The sequence below is a fragment of the Sorex fumeus genome, unplaced genomic scaffold, assembly GCF_029834395.1.
Source record: "Sorex fumeus unplaced genomic scaffold, SorFum_2.1 ptg000005l, whole genome shotgun sequence".
Taxonomy (NCBI): domain Eukaryota; kingdom Metazoa; phylum Chordata; class Mammalia; order Eulipotyphla; family Soricidae; genus Sorex; species Sorex fumeus.
In genome coordinates this window covers 9,345,152-9,359,221 of record NW_026606062.1, presented here as the reverse complement: position 1 = coordinate 9,359,221, position 14,070 = coordinate 9,345,152, and the positions used below count along the sequence as shown (strand labels likewise).

General features: G+C 55.7%; 1 protein-coding gene across 1 annotated transcript in view; it reads right to left on the bottom strand.

Moving 5' to 3' along the window:
• The window catches only part of TRPM8 (transient receptor potential cation channel subfamily M member 8), an 80,764-nt gene that overhangs the window by 25,229 nt on the left and 41,465 nt on the right, over window positions 1-14,070 (bottom strand). The window contains exons 14-20 of the mRNA XM_056121719.1: window positions 13,439-13,584; window positions 12,298-12,410; window positions 11,234-11,450; window positions 10,150-10,241; window positions 9,110-9,251; window positions 7,170-7,341; window positions 1,669-1,846 (exon numbers count right to left, since the gene is read on the bottom strand). Of these exons, the coding sequence (XP_055977694.1) occupies window positions 1,669-1,846; window positions 7,170-7,341; window positions 9,110-9,251; window positions 10,150-10,241; window positions 11,234-11,450; window positions 12,298-12,410; window positions 13,439-13,584 (1,060 nt within the window). The remainder of the gene's footprint in view (window positions 1-1,668; window positions 1,847-7,169; window positions 7,342-9,109; window positions 9,252-10,149; window positions 10,242-11,233; window positions 11,451-12,297; window positions 12,411-13,438; window positions 13,585-14,070) is intronic.

Genomic DNA, 14,070 nt, shown 5'->3' with positions numbered 1-14,070 from the left:
TGCTCAGGACATCATATGGGATGCTGGGAATCGAACCTGGGTCGGCTGCGTGCAAGGCAAACGCCCTACCCACTGTGCTATCTCTCCAGCCCCTCTCCCTAATATTTAAGATTGCTTCTCTGTCGAGTCCTTCAGCCTCTCCTCCTCCACAAACACTTCCCCAGCCTACCATGCATCATGGGATGCATCACAAGCGTCTTCGCCTTAAACAGCTGTTTTTGTGAAATCAAAAATGCTTATCTTTCATCATGCCTCAATTTCTGGCTTTAAGTGAGGTTCTCCTCCCCTCCATGGGGTTTATCATTGTTTTTTTTTTAAATATGTATTTAGTTTCTAAACTAAAAAACCAAATGCATATTTAAAATACATTGCTGTGGGTCTGAAGCTGGTCGTCATCTATGCAAAATAATGGTAGAATACAATTCCTACCCTTATTTATTTATTTATTTATTTATTTAAGTTTAAAGCACAAACTAGCCCAGAGGGACTGAGCAGGGAGCAGAGGGCAGGGCACTGGCCTTGCATGTGGCCTACCTGAATTGGATCACTGCCTTGACATCTGTCCCTCAAGCCCCACCAGGAGTGATCCCTGAGTGCAGGGCCAGGATTAAGCCCTGAGCACCTCTAGGTGTGGCCTCCCAAACCAAAACTGTAGCACTGTAGCACTGTCCTCCCGTTGTTCATCGATTTGCTCGAGCAGGCCCAGTAATGTCTCCATCGTGAGACTTCTTGTTACTGTGTCTGGCATATCGAATCCGTCACGGGGAGCTTGCCAGGCTCTGCCGTGCGGGCGAGATACTCTCGGTAGCTTGCCGGGCTCTCCGAGAGGGGCAGAGGAATTGAACCCAGCTCAGCCAGGCCAGCTGAGTGCAAAGCAAACGCCCTACCACTGTGCTATCGCTCCAGCCCAACTCCTTCAAACCAAAACAAATAAATAAAAATTTAAAAGCACTAAATAAGGAGTTCCTACAAGATCTACCAAACGACGGTCTCCGAGTCCCTCCTCAGAGAGAGGAAGGAAGTGGTCACTAGAATTTCATGTGCTCTACGGAGAATTTCCAAAGGCAACACAGCCGTTCCAGGGCACCTTGCCATTCCCCCTTGGATCTTTGTATTTAAGCTGAAAAATCAACAGAAGCACATGGGCTGGAGCCTGGGTCCTTCAGAATCCCTACCTCCAGGTACAGAGAGAAGCGGTCTCCAAGATGATACAGGGTAGTGTGTGGGGTGGGGGAGGGGAATTCTACGTAACAGCTGTGAGCAGAGTCTGTATGCACTGAGCAAACAGCCCCCAGCACTGCGTATGGTACATTACACACAGTCCCCATGACCCCACATGCCCCACACTACCAGCCCTCAGCCCTCCACCACATACTCCTCGAAAGTAGATTTTGGCTGCTCTGCTCTGGTTCCAGCCCCACCTAGCACTGGGCAAACATAGCACTGAGGTCATGGAGCAAGTACTCAAACACGTGACCAGCAGGGGGCGCAAGTACCCAAACGCGTGACCAGCAGGAGGTAGCAAGGACCCAAACTGACCAGCAGAGGGAGGGAAGGACTCAAACTGACCAGGAGGGGGAGTCAACGACCCACACTGACCAGCAGGGAGAGTATGTACCCCAACAAGTGACCAGGAAGGGACGGCAAGCACTCGATGTGGAGGCGTACCCAAACATGGCGACCAGCAGGTTGACCAGCAGGATGTTGGTGGACAGCATGTAGATGCAGACCAGGGGGATGGTGATCCACTCGGGGAAGCGGGGCAGGTTGTGCTCGTCCAGCTCCACACACAGCGGCTTGGACTCGTTCCCGGTGAAGGTGCAGTGGGAAAAGTCGTACGTGGTACCTGGGGGCAGAGAGATGGGCGGCAAAGTGGCACCCCTCCAGGGACCCCGCCGTGGCTTCTGGGGGCCACTGCTGACCATCAGGTGGAGTCTTGGTCACTGTTCTCGGGGGGCTGCCTCTGGACCAGCGGAATTGTCGAGGACTCGGTCCTGCCAAACAGGTGCCTAACAGCAGGTCAGGCGTTTGCCTTGCATGCAGCCAACCCGAGTTCGATCCCCAACATCCCATATGGTCCCCTGAGCACCGCCAGGAGTGATTCCTGAGTGCAGAGCCAGGAGGAACCCCTGTGCATCGCCAGGTGTGACCCTATCACTGTCACTGTCACTGTCACTGTCACCCGGTTGTTCATCGATTTGCTTGAGCAAGCCCAGTAACATTGTGAGACTTCTTACAATGTTACAGTGTGACCCAGTAACATTGTGTTATTGTTACTGTGTTTGGCAGTGCGGGCCAGATACTCTCGGTAGCTTGCCGGGCTCTCTGAGAAGGACAGAAGAATCAAACTCGGATTGCCAATGTCGGCCGTGTGCAAGGCAAATGCTCTACCCGCTGCGCTATCACTCCGGCCCCAGATGTGACCCAAAAAGCAAAAAAAAAAAAAAAGTTGCCTAAGATCTGGCTCTGGTGCCCCTGCCAAAGAGACCGATGTAGAGGGCTGACTCTGGGCACCCTGAGCCGTGGACACGAGTAGCCTCGCTTGGACCCAGTCCCTGTTGTTTGGCCACACAAATCCTCCAGCCTATCCCATGGGGAACACAGCATCTCCTGGGACTGTGTAAGAAACCCAAACCCAATTAGACTGGCCATATTGGAGAACAAAGAGAAGGACGCCCACCATCTGGGCGCCCGCAGAGCTCCCTGGGGGTGGAGGGACTCAGCCTGGGCTGCAAGAGGCACAGTGGGGAGGGAGCATCGAACCCCCCACTCCCAGCGAGTGGAGACGGGCTAGTACGAACAGAGATGCCCCCTGTCAGGTTGATGTAGGCAGGTAGATAGGGAAAGGCTCTCTGCAATGAAACAAAGTCTCATAGAAGAATTCTAGGACCAAACCACCCTGTGGAGACAGAGAATAAGGACTTGATAAGACCATCCCCAGACCCTGAAGATATGGGCCTCCTCCCCATGAAATTCCTCCTTTCCGAGAACCCCCTTTCAATCCGGTTGACTCCAGCGACCCAGCCCCAAGGAGATTCCAGGACATTCCAAGTCAGATGACTCTCGAACCCGCTTTCTATCCGGTTGACTCCAGCGACACAGCCCCAAGGAGATTCCAGAACATTCTGAGTCAGAAGGATCTATAAGAACCAGCTCGAGAGCCCACTTGGCGCTCTCTCCACCCTCGGAGAAGCCCGCGTTCCCTCTGGACGTGTTACTCTCTCTCTCTCTCTTACTCTCTATTCCCCCGCTTATCTGCTTATCCCTTCCTCTCCCTCTCCAAAAGCCTCCAAATAAAACCTGTTACTTCACTGCTCGTCTACTCCTGAAATTCTTTTCTGCGAGCGAGACAAGAACCCCAGAAACCTCGGGTAAGGCTTGGGACTGGTCTCTCCTTTCCTGCAAAGAGCAAATTCTCGCCCCAGCTTGAGTCCGTGGCTCCCCGAGCAATCGGGTGGCGGGGATTAACTCCCGTGCCGAGAAGATCAAGCGGACTTCAGGTGTGGCTTGACGGCCACCTCGTGGGGCTGGCGGGGCTCAGGCCCGTGCCGAGCAGGTGCTCACTGCAGACTTTACCGGTCCTAGCCTACCCAGGGTTCCGGGTGGCAGAGGCGGGTGAGGAGAAAGTGGCTGTCTTTCTCCTCCCCACTTCACATAAGTCACCCGTGGGGCCCACCGACATCAAGGTGAGGTCTTCCGACAGGAACAGCGGAGGGTGGTTAGTGGGCCCCGAGAAATAGCGGAACGGACACTCCGTAAGACCCAACCAAGAGGGGCTGAGCAGGAATGAGAAAGCCAAGGCACCAGACCCAAACCCGGAGCATCGGACTGTCTGCTGGTTCAGTGGAAGGCAGCTGAGCTCCCCCTGGAATCAGAGAAGATGGAAGCAGGGCAGGGCAGGTGAGGTCTTGACCCCACAAGCCCCCAGCGCCTCCGGGCGTCAGATAGTGAAGCCCCCAGGCTGAGCAAAGGGGGAAAGGCAGAAAGTTTCTCTGCAGCTCACTCCCACCACAGGGCGGGAACCAGGAGCCAGCAGGAGCACCAGGAAGCCCCCTGCCCCTCCCCCACAAGAGCCACGTCGGCAGGCTGTGAGGGGCCAGGGCGGGAGGGGGATGGGCTGCATCTCAAGGACATTTTGGACACCGAGCAGCCAAACAAGCCGGTGCCACAGCTGGGATCTGCAGGATGAAATCGCAGGCGGCAGGAGAACTTCGCATTGAGAGTTCTGATTTGCATAAAGACTTCTGTTTTGCATAAATAACTCCGATTTGCATAAACCCTCTGCTTTGCATAAAGACCTCTGGTTTGCAGGAAAAAAAGCCGTCTGATTTGCAGAACGGTGTGGCTGGTGGCCACAGCCTGGAAGGAGGAGCTCAGAGTCCTCACGGGGGTTGGGGACAGCACAGGGTTAAAGGCACATGTGGTCAGCCTCAGTGTGATGGGCCCTGGAGCATGACTGGGGGACCAGGGCAAGAGGGGTGGGTCATGTCTGCAGCCAAGAGGGACCCATGACAGGAAGAGGATGTGCTGGATCTTTGGGACAGTTTGGACCTGCAGCATCAGACCCTGGAAGCTCCCTAGGGAAGCCCTGTGTAGACAGCACCCTTCTGGGGGACCAGGCTTTGGAAGCCTCTCTCCAGGGCACCCTCAGAAATGGTTGAAGGGCTGTAGGAGGCCTTGGGCATCATGGAGTCATCAGAGATGCCTGACATGAGACAGGCAGGGCAAACAGATGACCCCAGGACCATATGTCCTCGTAGGAAAGAGTGTGGCAGACCCAGGCTCCTGGCCAGCCTTGCACACGGGCTACGGACAGCTCATTCCAGACACACACCAGTGGGCAAATGTCCCTAGGGTCCTGGGCACGGGTGGCCTCATACCATCCGGGCCCCCAGGAGCCTCCGAGGCTGCCGGCAGAGGGCTCATGGGAATTTTACACCCCAAGTTTCAGAATTGGCTGTAGGAACAGACACCGAGTCACTCTGTTATGGGGACAGTCCAGCCTGCATACTCCTGTTTGAGCGGTGGGGAGTCCACACCTAGCTGTGCTTGGGCGTTACTCCTAGCTCTGTGCTCGGGAATCAGTAACTTGCACACTGATTAGTACCTCTCAGGGCTGACCATGCCTGGCTGCTGAGGAGAACATGAGTGGTGTAGGGATTACAGGCAGGTCCTTGGAAAATTTTTTTCATCATCATTTCATTTCATCATCCTGTTATTCGTCGATTGCCTCGAGCAGGCCCCAGTAACGTCTCTTTCATCCTAGCCCTGAGATTATATTCAAGGCTATTTAGGAGAATGAGACCCATCATTGTTACTGGTATTTGGCATATTTGGTATGCCACGGGGAGTTTGCCAGACTCTGCCCTGTGGGCAGGCTACATTCGATAGCCTGCAAGTTTGTCCAAAGTAGGAAAGAGACAATAAGATGTCATAAAAAAAAAGTTTTGATAAGATGTCGCGCGGCCGCAAATGCGGCCGCGCGGTTCCGGGATCTGGATTTTTATTTAATAGAGGAGAGATTTTTCAAAAGAAACCGTAAAACTTAATCTACCTCATGATCCAGCAATTCTGGTCCCAAGTATCTGTCCAAAGAAGACGAAACCAAAACCAAACCCCCACGAGGTTGGAAAGCCTGAGGCACACCTAGGCTCACTGTCGCCCGAGAAGCCAGAGCCCGGAACGAGCTGCGTTCCCAGGGATCGGGCCCTGCACATAACGGCTGTGGTCTGTGTATGCAGAGGAAAACTAGGCGGGAGGAAAAAAAAGAACGTCTGGCCTTGGGCCACACCATGGAGACAGTCATGCTAAGTGTAACAAGTCAGAAGGAGAAGGTCAGGGTCGAGGCAGGCTCATCGTGTGTGGGACAGAGAGCAGCAAAGCACCGGACAGGCAGTGCTCAGTGAAAACCAACCTGCACTCGGACAGAGAGGAGGATGGGGGCAGGGTGGGGACCAAGGCATAGAGGGGGCTGAGGGATGGTGGGAACTATTGGTACCTGAGTGATGGGTGTGGTGGGAAGACATTTAGAAGAGTCGTGAATTGGTGTCCCCTGAAGAGTCTAAATAATTAGATATTACTATAATACATCACACATGGTAAGGTAAAAAGGTAAAGGCCCTCCCGTTGATCGTCGATTTGCTCGAGCGGGCCCAGTAACGTCTCCATTGGAGACTTTGTTGTTACTGTGTCTGGCATATCGAATACTCTCGGTAGCTTGCTGGGCTCTCCGAGAGGGGCGGAGGAATCGAACTCGGGTCGGCCTTGTTGGCCGCTTGTAAGGCGAACGCCCTACCGCTGTGCTATCACTCCAGCCCGTCACACATGGTAATATAATATATTCTATATTAATATAACATGTATATTAATTATATTAATTATACACGTTATATTAATATAGGGTTTGGAGCAATAGCACAGCGGTAGGGCCTTTGCCTTGCACGCAGCCAGCCCGGCCGAGCTGGGTTCGATTCCTCCGCCCCTCTCGGAGAGCCCGGCAAGCTACTGAGAGTATCTCACCCGCATGGCAAAACCTGGCAAGCTCCCCGTGACATATTCAATATGCCAAACACAGTAACAACAAAGTCTCAAAATGGAGACGTTACTGGGCCTGCTCGAGCAAATCGATGAACAGGAGGACAGTGTGGGCGGTGACAGTGTATATTAATTAATAAAGTAATATAAATGGCACAGCAGGTAGGGTGTTTGCCTTGCACACGGCCGACCGTGGTTCGATTCCTCCGTCCCTCTCCAAGAGCCCGGCAAGCTACCGAGAGTATCCCATCCGCACGGTGGCAGAGCCTGGCAAGCTCCCCATGGCGTGTTCAAAATGCCAAGAAATAGTAACAACAAGTCTCACAATGAGACGTTACTGGTGCCCGCTCGAGCAAATCGATGAACAACGGGAGGACAGTGCAACAGTGCAGTGCTCATGTATGTTATCTGTGTGGGTGCCTATGTGCGCTTCTAAACCGATGTTACCTTGGTTAAAGCGCTTTAAGATCGCAGACTGCAATGCCTGACCTTTGAGGGCGGGTGGACGCGAAGGTCAACTCAGAGGCAAAGAACAGGGTTCAGGTGAGTGCTTAGTCCCCGGGAGGTGGACCTCACCCAAATGACCATCCACAGTAGCCCCCGCGGGTCCCCCCAGCCCCCCCCCGGCCACTCACTGTCCACGTCGCTGGGCACCTGGCCGAACATGGCCAGGTAGGGCTCGTAGATGACGGAGCGGAAGATCCAGCGCCAACGCTGCTCGTTCTGGCGCAGGATGCCCTGGCGGGCCACGCCGAAGGCCACCATCCACACGGCGAAGAGGAACAGGAAGAAGAAGACATCGATCAGCTGTCGGGAGGAAGGGGAGAGGGTCTGGCCCGGCCCCGGGCCCTGACTCGGACCTGAGCACCCCGGGGCCTGGATGTATGTTAGAAATGGGATCACTGGCACTGGAGCAATAGCACAGTGGGGAGGGCGTTTGCCTTGTACGCGGCCAACCTGGGTTCGATTTCCAGCATCCCATAGGGTCCCCTGAGCACTGCCAGAAGTAATTCCTGAGTGCAGAGGCAGGAGGAACCCCTGAGCATTGCTGAGTGTGACGCAAAAAGAAAAAAAAAAAGGAGAAAGAAAAAGAAAAAGTAAAAAAGAAAAAAAAGAAAGAAAGAAAAGAAATGGGATCACTCACTGACACCCCAGATGGTCCCAAGTCCCACCTGGAGCGATCGTGAGCACAGAGCCAGGAGTAAACCCTAAGTGCAGAGCCAGCAGGAGGAACCCCTGAGCATTGCTGAGTGTGACGCAAAAAGCAAAAAAAAAAAGAAAGAAAGAAAGAAAGAAAGAAAGGAAAAGAAAAGAAAAGAAAAGAAAAGAAAAGAAAAGAAAAGAAAAGAAATGGGATCATTCACTGACACCCCAGAGGGTCCCAAGTCCCACCTGGAGCAATCGTGAGCACAGAGCCAGGAGTAGGCCCTGAGCACTTCCGTGTGAGGGTCCAAAAAAAACAGAAATGGCCGCCATAGGGGCTGGAGAGAGTACAGGGGCTAAGGCACTTGCCTTGCACGTAGCCACCCCGGTTCGGTCCCCTGCACCACAGAGGGTTCCCTGAGCACTGCCCCGTGTGGCCCAAACACCCCCCCCAAGTCCCCCGAGTGGGCATCCGGGGTCTCCAGACTCTCATTTGCAGCATCCCAGGGTGCACGGCAGTGGGGAGCAGAGCAGAGGTTCCCAGGAGGGGAGTTTGGGGTGATTCCTCGCAGCCAACACTCTCCCCGAGACAGTGAGCACCCCGGGGGGAGCCCTCCCGTCTGCAAGGCCCCCACACGCCCTCAGCTCTCTTTTTAGGAAATTCACGGTCTTTCTTATTGTTTGTGTGCGCAGCCTGGCTCCATGGAGACGGGGCCTCGGCTATGCTCGGAATTAAAACCACACGCCCAGCGCCTCCGCCCTGACCAGACACGGCAGCTGAGCTCACCCCGAGCCCCAGCTGGTCTGGACCAAAGGAGCAGCGCGTGCGGGTCGTCTGGGCCATCTGAGAGGCCAAACTCCTCCTCCCAGCGTCCCGCTGCACCTTCCCCTGCTCCAAGCGCACTAGCTCTGCACAAGCGTCAGAAACCCCTAGGACTCGACTTCCCAAATCCACACAAACAGAGTATAAAAATCCCCTCCAGGGGCTGGAGCAATGGCACAGCGGGGAGGGCGTTTGCCTTGCACGCGGCTGACCTGGGTTCGATGCCCAGTATCCCATAGGGCCCCCTGAGCACTGCCAGGAGTGATTCCTGAGTGCAAAGTCAGGAGTAACCCCTGTGCATCGCCGGGTGTGACCCAAAAGAGAGAGAGAGAGAAAAAAAAAATCCCTTCGTGCCTCTAGTCTAGACAATCGTTACACTCTATCGAGTGCATCGGGGAGAACCGAGGCAGGGTTTTAGGGACACCCCAAAGACAAGGTGGCTCTTCGGATGACACTCACCTCATTCGACCAGGCTGGACCCCTGGTAGAACCAAACCCAGCAGAGGCAAACCTGAGTGACCACGAGCTGCAGTGGACCCCCTGCGCCCCATTCCCCCCTCCATCAGCCATGCCGGGGAGCAGAGTGGGCGCCCCGAGATTCCGTCTCACCATCCGCTGCAGCATGATGATCTTGGGCCCCAGGTTCCGGCTGACCGTGAAGATGTGGATGAGGCGGAGGGTGAAGATGATGTAATCCAGGCAGAAGATGACGCGGCCTGAGTACAGCGAGGTCTTGTCGGAGGGGTGAAGGCTGGAGGAGGAGGCGGCCACGGTGAGCTGCTGACCACAGGGTCCCCGTCCAGGAACAGGCCGTGCGGAGAGCCTGGGGGTGAGTCTGGGCAGCCCAAGGACCCTCCCAGCACTGCCCGGGGGTCCCCTCTCTGCCGGTCCACCAGCCTTCCATGACCCCGTTCTGTCGGATGATGTGATGGGCTCAGCCCTTGCTGGTGAGCTCAGCGACCTGGGAACCACATGTGTTTGCTAGCTGGAATGTTCTAGAATCCCGGTTACAGTGTCTCCAGATGCTGGCCCTCCGGTCCACGTGGCAAGCCAGGCTCCGGGAAGGGGACTGAGCTCTAGAGAGCCAGAAGCCGGGCTGCAAGCAGGAATCACCCCGCTGCTCACACCCAGACATGCCTCCAGCCGTACCCTGATGCTGTGGTTCAGGATGGGCCTCGATTTCCCCATCCCCAGAGCTGGTTGCAGCACAGGGGGGCTCTGGGAGGAACTGGGCCCGTGAGGGGAGGCAGAAGCAGAACAAGTGCTCTGGAGTCTTGGCAAGCTGAGGCGTCTACTGTCTTACTGCCCTCCCGCAGTCCCCAACCCTCAGCCCTCGGGTGCCCGGTGAGCACCCAGCAGGTGGGATGCCCGGCGGGCTTCCCGGAGGAAGAGAAAGGCTCGTGTCAACCACACCAGGCAACCCAAAGAGGCAATACGGTCCTCAGGAGGAGCCTCATGCAGGAGGGACGTACCTTGACGAAGATGCATCAAGACCAAGACCCTCCCTTCACTGTCTGACCTGGGAAGCCCTCCCCAAGTCCCCCACACAGGTGTGGTGGGGAGCACACTCTGGAGGCCCCCCAGACCACCGTGTGGTGAAGAGCCTGCACCGGAAGCCCCCAGACCCCTGCGTGGTAGGGAGCACGCACCGGAAGACAATGCCAGCAATGAAGTAGAACAGGCCCAGCGTGTCCATGACGTTCCATAGGTCGGTGAAGTAATTCACACCATTCATGTACCACTGCAGCAGCAGGGAGAGAGGGTGTGAGCAGGTGGTGGCCACTTCCGGGTATCTGAACAACCCCCGCTCCACCCCCCACCCCCCTAGAGCCTTTCTGAGCCTATAATGTGCTCAGTGAGCTACCCCCAGGCCTCTGCTACCCTCCACACCACCACGTCTCCGAGAGATGCCAGATGGGCACAAACATGCTCGCAGTTGGCAAAGCCCCTCCCCTGCCCCCAGAGACCGAGCACGCAGGACAGCGCCCGCCCCACCAAAGCCTCCATTCTCACTACCCAACTAAATACTCTGGATTTTTCTGGGGCGTGGCCGCATTCGCTGTGTGACATCTTCAAACTCTACAACCCCGACATCTCGGGACTAGCACACCAGGTTGGTCGGGATGGGGCGTGGAAGCCAATCACTCTCAACACACAAAACCAGGACCACAGAAGCCTGAACTCGCAACGGCAACTTAGCAAACCCTCAGACAAGGACTCAATGTCCCCATGGCGAGATGCGACAATCCTCACAAACGTTCCTCTACGGAAATATTTTTAATCGTTCCGCGAGCCACTTCGTGGGAACGAGCAATACAGAATAAGTGACTGCGGGCCTGCTAACGGGGGCAGCTGGAGGGGTGGTGGGAAGATGGAGACGGGGTGGAGAGAAGGGGACATGGGGGCGGGGTGGGTGCTGGGATATGAATGCCTGCGACAGTCATCACGAACCACTCTGTAAACTGCCGTGTTTAAACACAGGGGGAAATCTAGCTCCCCTAGAGGCCCTGGCTGCTCAAGGGGGGCCCACGGTTGGGGGCGGTTGGGGGAATACAGCCCACCGGAGAGACTTGGCTGTGGATGCCACCAACAGGGACCCGAAAACCCCCAGAATTGTGGCCCAGCATGGGAGGAGTGTGCGGGGGATGGGCACGGGGTGAGTCATATGGGGGATGGGCGCGGGGTGAGGTGCGGGGGACGGGCGCGGGGTCTGGGGTGTACGGGGGGGCCCACCTGTCTCACTTCGTCGCAGAACAGGACGAAGACCAGCACGTAGAGCACGAGCTCGGGCGGGTGCGGCGCGGCGTGGAAGTCCATGAGCAGCACGTAGGCGAAGAGCAGCAGGAAGGCGATGTAGAAGACCACGTTCCACGAGAAGACCACGAAGGGCGACGTGAAGAAGGCCACGTAGTACCACAGCAGCTTCTTGTGCTGGTCCACGGGCTTCTTTCTGCGTGGGCCCAGGCCGGCTCAGCCCCCGCCTGGCCCCGGCCCTGCTGCCACCCCTGCACCGCGTGTGACAGACAGCCCCACTCCATCTCGGGAGCATTCGTGTGCATGCCGCATTCACACACATGCACACACAGGTGCGTGCACACATGTGGATGTGTGCCCACATGGATGTGTGCTCAAGGATAAGCACATATGTGGGCACATCACACGCATGTTTCACATCACATACGTGTGGTGCCATGTACGTACAGAGACACGTACACATGTGGGTAGATTACATGCATGTACAGGCACATGCATGTGGTGTTTGACACATGCACACACGGGCACATCGCACTCGTGTATAGGTACACACATGTTGTGTTATGTGCACAGAGACACATACACTCTGTGGGTATATTACACACATGTACAGGTACACGCATGTGGCGTTATTTATGTACAGAGACACGTTCACATGTTGGTATATCACACACATGTACGGGTCCATATGTGCGGTGCTATATGTGCACACAGACACAGACACATGTAAGTACATTGCACACATGTACAGGTAGACACATGTAGTACTTTATGTGCACAGAGACATACACATGGATACATTACACACATGTAGAGGTGGCTGTATTTACACACACAAGGATGCATGTTCACACGTGGGTGCACGAACACACAGGGACACGGGCTCAAACAGGAACACAGATACACATGCGTGGATGCACGTGTGGGTGTGTGCACACAGCGAGGTGCATTACACACTCAGGGACTCATGCAACAGGAGTGTGTACAGTGTGCAGGGCACGTGTCCACGTGTGTAGGAGATGAGGTGTGCCTTGGCTTCCTACCTAAATGAGACAAAGCCACAGCCGACCAGGGGGATGATGAACAGACACAGAATGATCTTCCAGTTCTTGGTGTCCCGGGAAATCTCGCCGTACCACTGCTTGGAGAGGAAGTTCTGCAGGGAGAGAGACAGGGGACAAGGGTCCTTCCTTCCGGTGCCGCGGAATGCAGGGGGGAAGCTCCCCTCCCACCTTGCACCCCTGAGGAAAGCACTTCCCAAGGTACGGTTCTGGTTTGATACGAGCTCCCTGCACCCTAGGTGAGGGGAAGCCGCGGAAGAACGACACCTGAGGCCAGCCATGCCTCTAGCCGGGGACGCGAGACTTGTCCATGGAGTGGGCGAAGGCACTGAATCCCGGGACTGATGACCTCAGGCAGGGGCGGGGTGGACCCCAGCTGGCCGCCCCCCAGAGCCTCGGGACACAGGCAACGGTGACCCATGCGTGACCCCAAGCTGCACTGTCAGTGGCTAAGCAGAGCAGGGCTTGGCTTGGCATCCCGCTAACGCGTGGGGACTTTGCACATACTCCGGGCTCAGTCCAGAGATCAGATCCCAGCACTTCCCAGCAGTGGAACCCCGGGAAACTTCTAGAACCTGGTGAGCTCCTGCATTCTCCTTAGTAAAATAGGACACCACCCACCCGCTGCACTGGGGCAGAGGGACGTGACCGCGTGTCTAAGGGGGTGTCCCTCTATCTCTTCCTTCCCCTCCTTCCTTCATGCCCAAGAACCCCCAGCTTCAGAGGGTGGGGGTGAGAGCCCCGGCTGAGACACAGCTGCGACCATGGCTTAGTGTGATGGGCCTGAGGGCTTCTGCCCAGCCTTGCCCGTTTCTTGGCTGCTCCTCCCCATGTCATCTGGCAAGGGGACAGTCGGTGCCCCTTGAGTGCAAGAGGAGAGTATGGTGTGGCCCGAGGGTCAAACCCCGGCCCTGGGACCCAGAGACATGTCCCCAAATGGCGCCATCCGCATGGCATGCCGGAAGGTCAAAGAATATTCTCCCTCCGACCCCCGAACTTGGGAGGTGCCTGGCCCACTGCCGGCATGCCCCCCGCCTGGGATGCCGCCTGAGTGGGGGGAGACGGCTCCTCCGCTGACGCTCGCCGCCCACCCGAGGGTGTGTCAGGGACGGCCCTGCCACACCTGGACCCCCGGCTGGGCGATGAAGTGCTGGTCGGTGGCCTCCACCGCCAGCTCCAGGCAGTTGCTCCCGCCCCAGGCCTCGCAGGAGTACACCAGCAGCTGCTCCGCCAGGTCCTCGTCGTTGCTGTAGCACTCGGTGAACAACTCTGCAACGCAAGGGCGGGCTGTCGGACACACAGAACTCCCCTCCAGAAACACACACACACATGCGCAGGCACACACACATACACATGTGCAGGCACACACACACACACATACAATCACACAGAGACACACAGACACACATACTCACAAACACACAGAGACAGATACATACACAAACACCCACACACTCACACACATTCACACATGCACACACAAACACACACTCACATACACATATTCACACATACACACACATACACACATACACACATAAACATATACACATACACATACATTCACAAATACATATATACATATACACAGATACACACAAACATACACACAGACACATATATACACATATACACACAAACACACACTCACCTATACACATACACGCATTCACATACACACATATAAACACACACATACAATCACACACAGATACACACAGACACAAACAGACACAGACACACACATACATACAC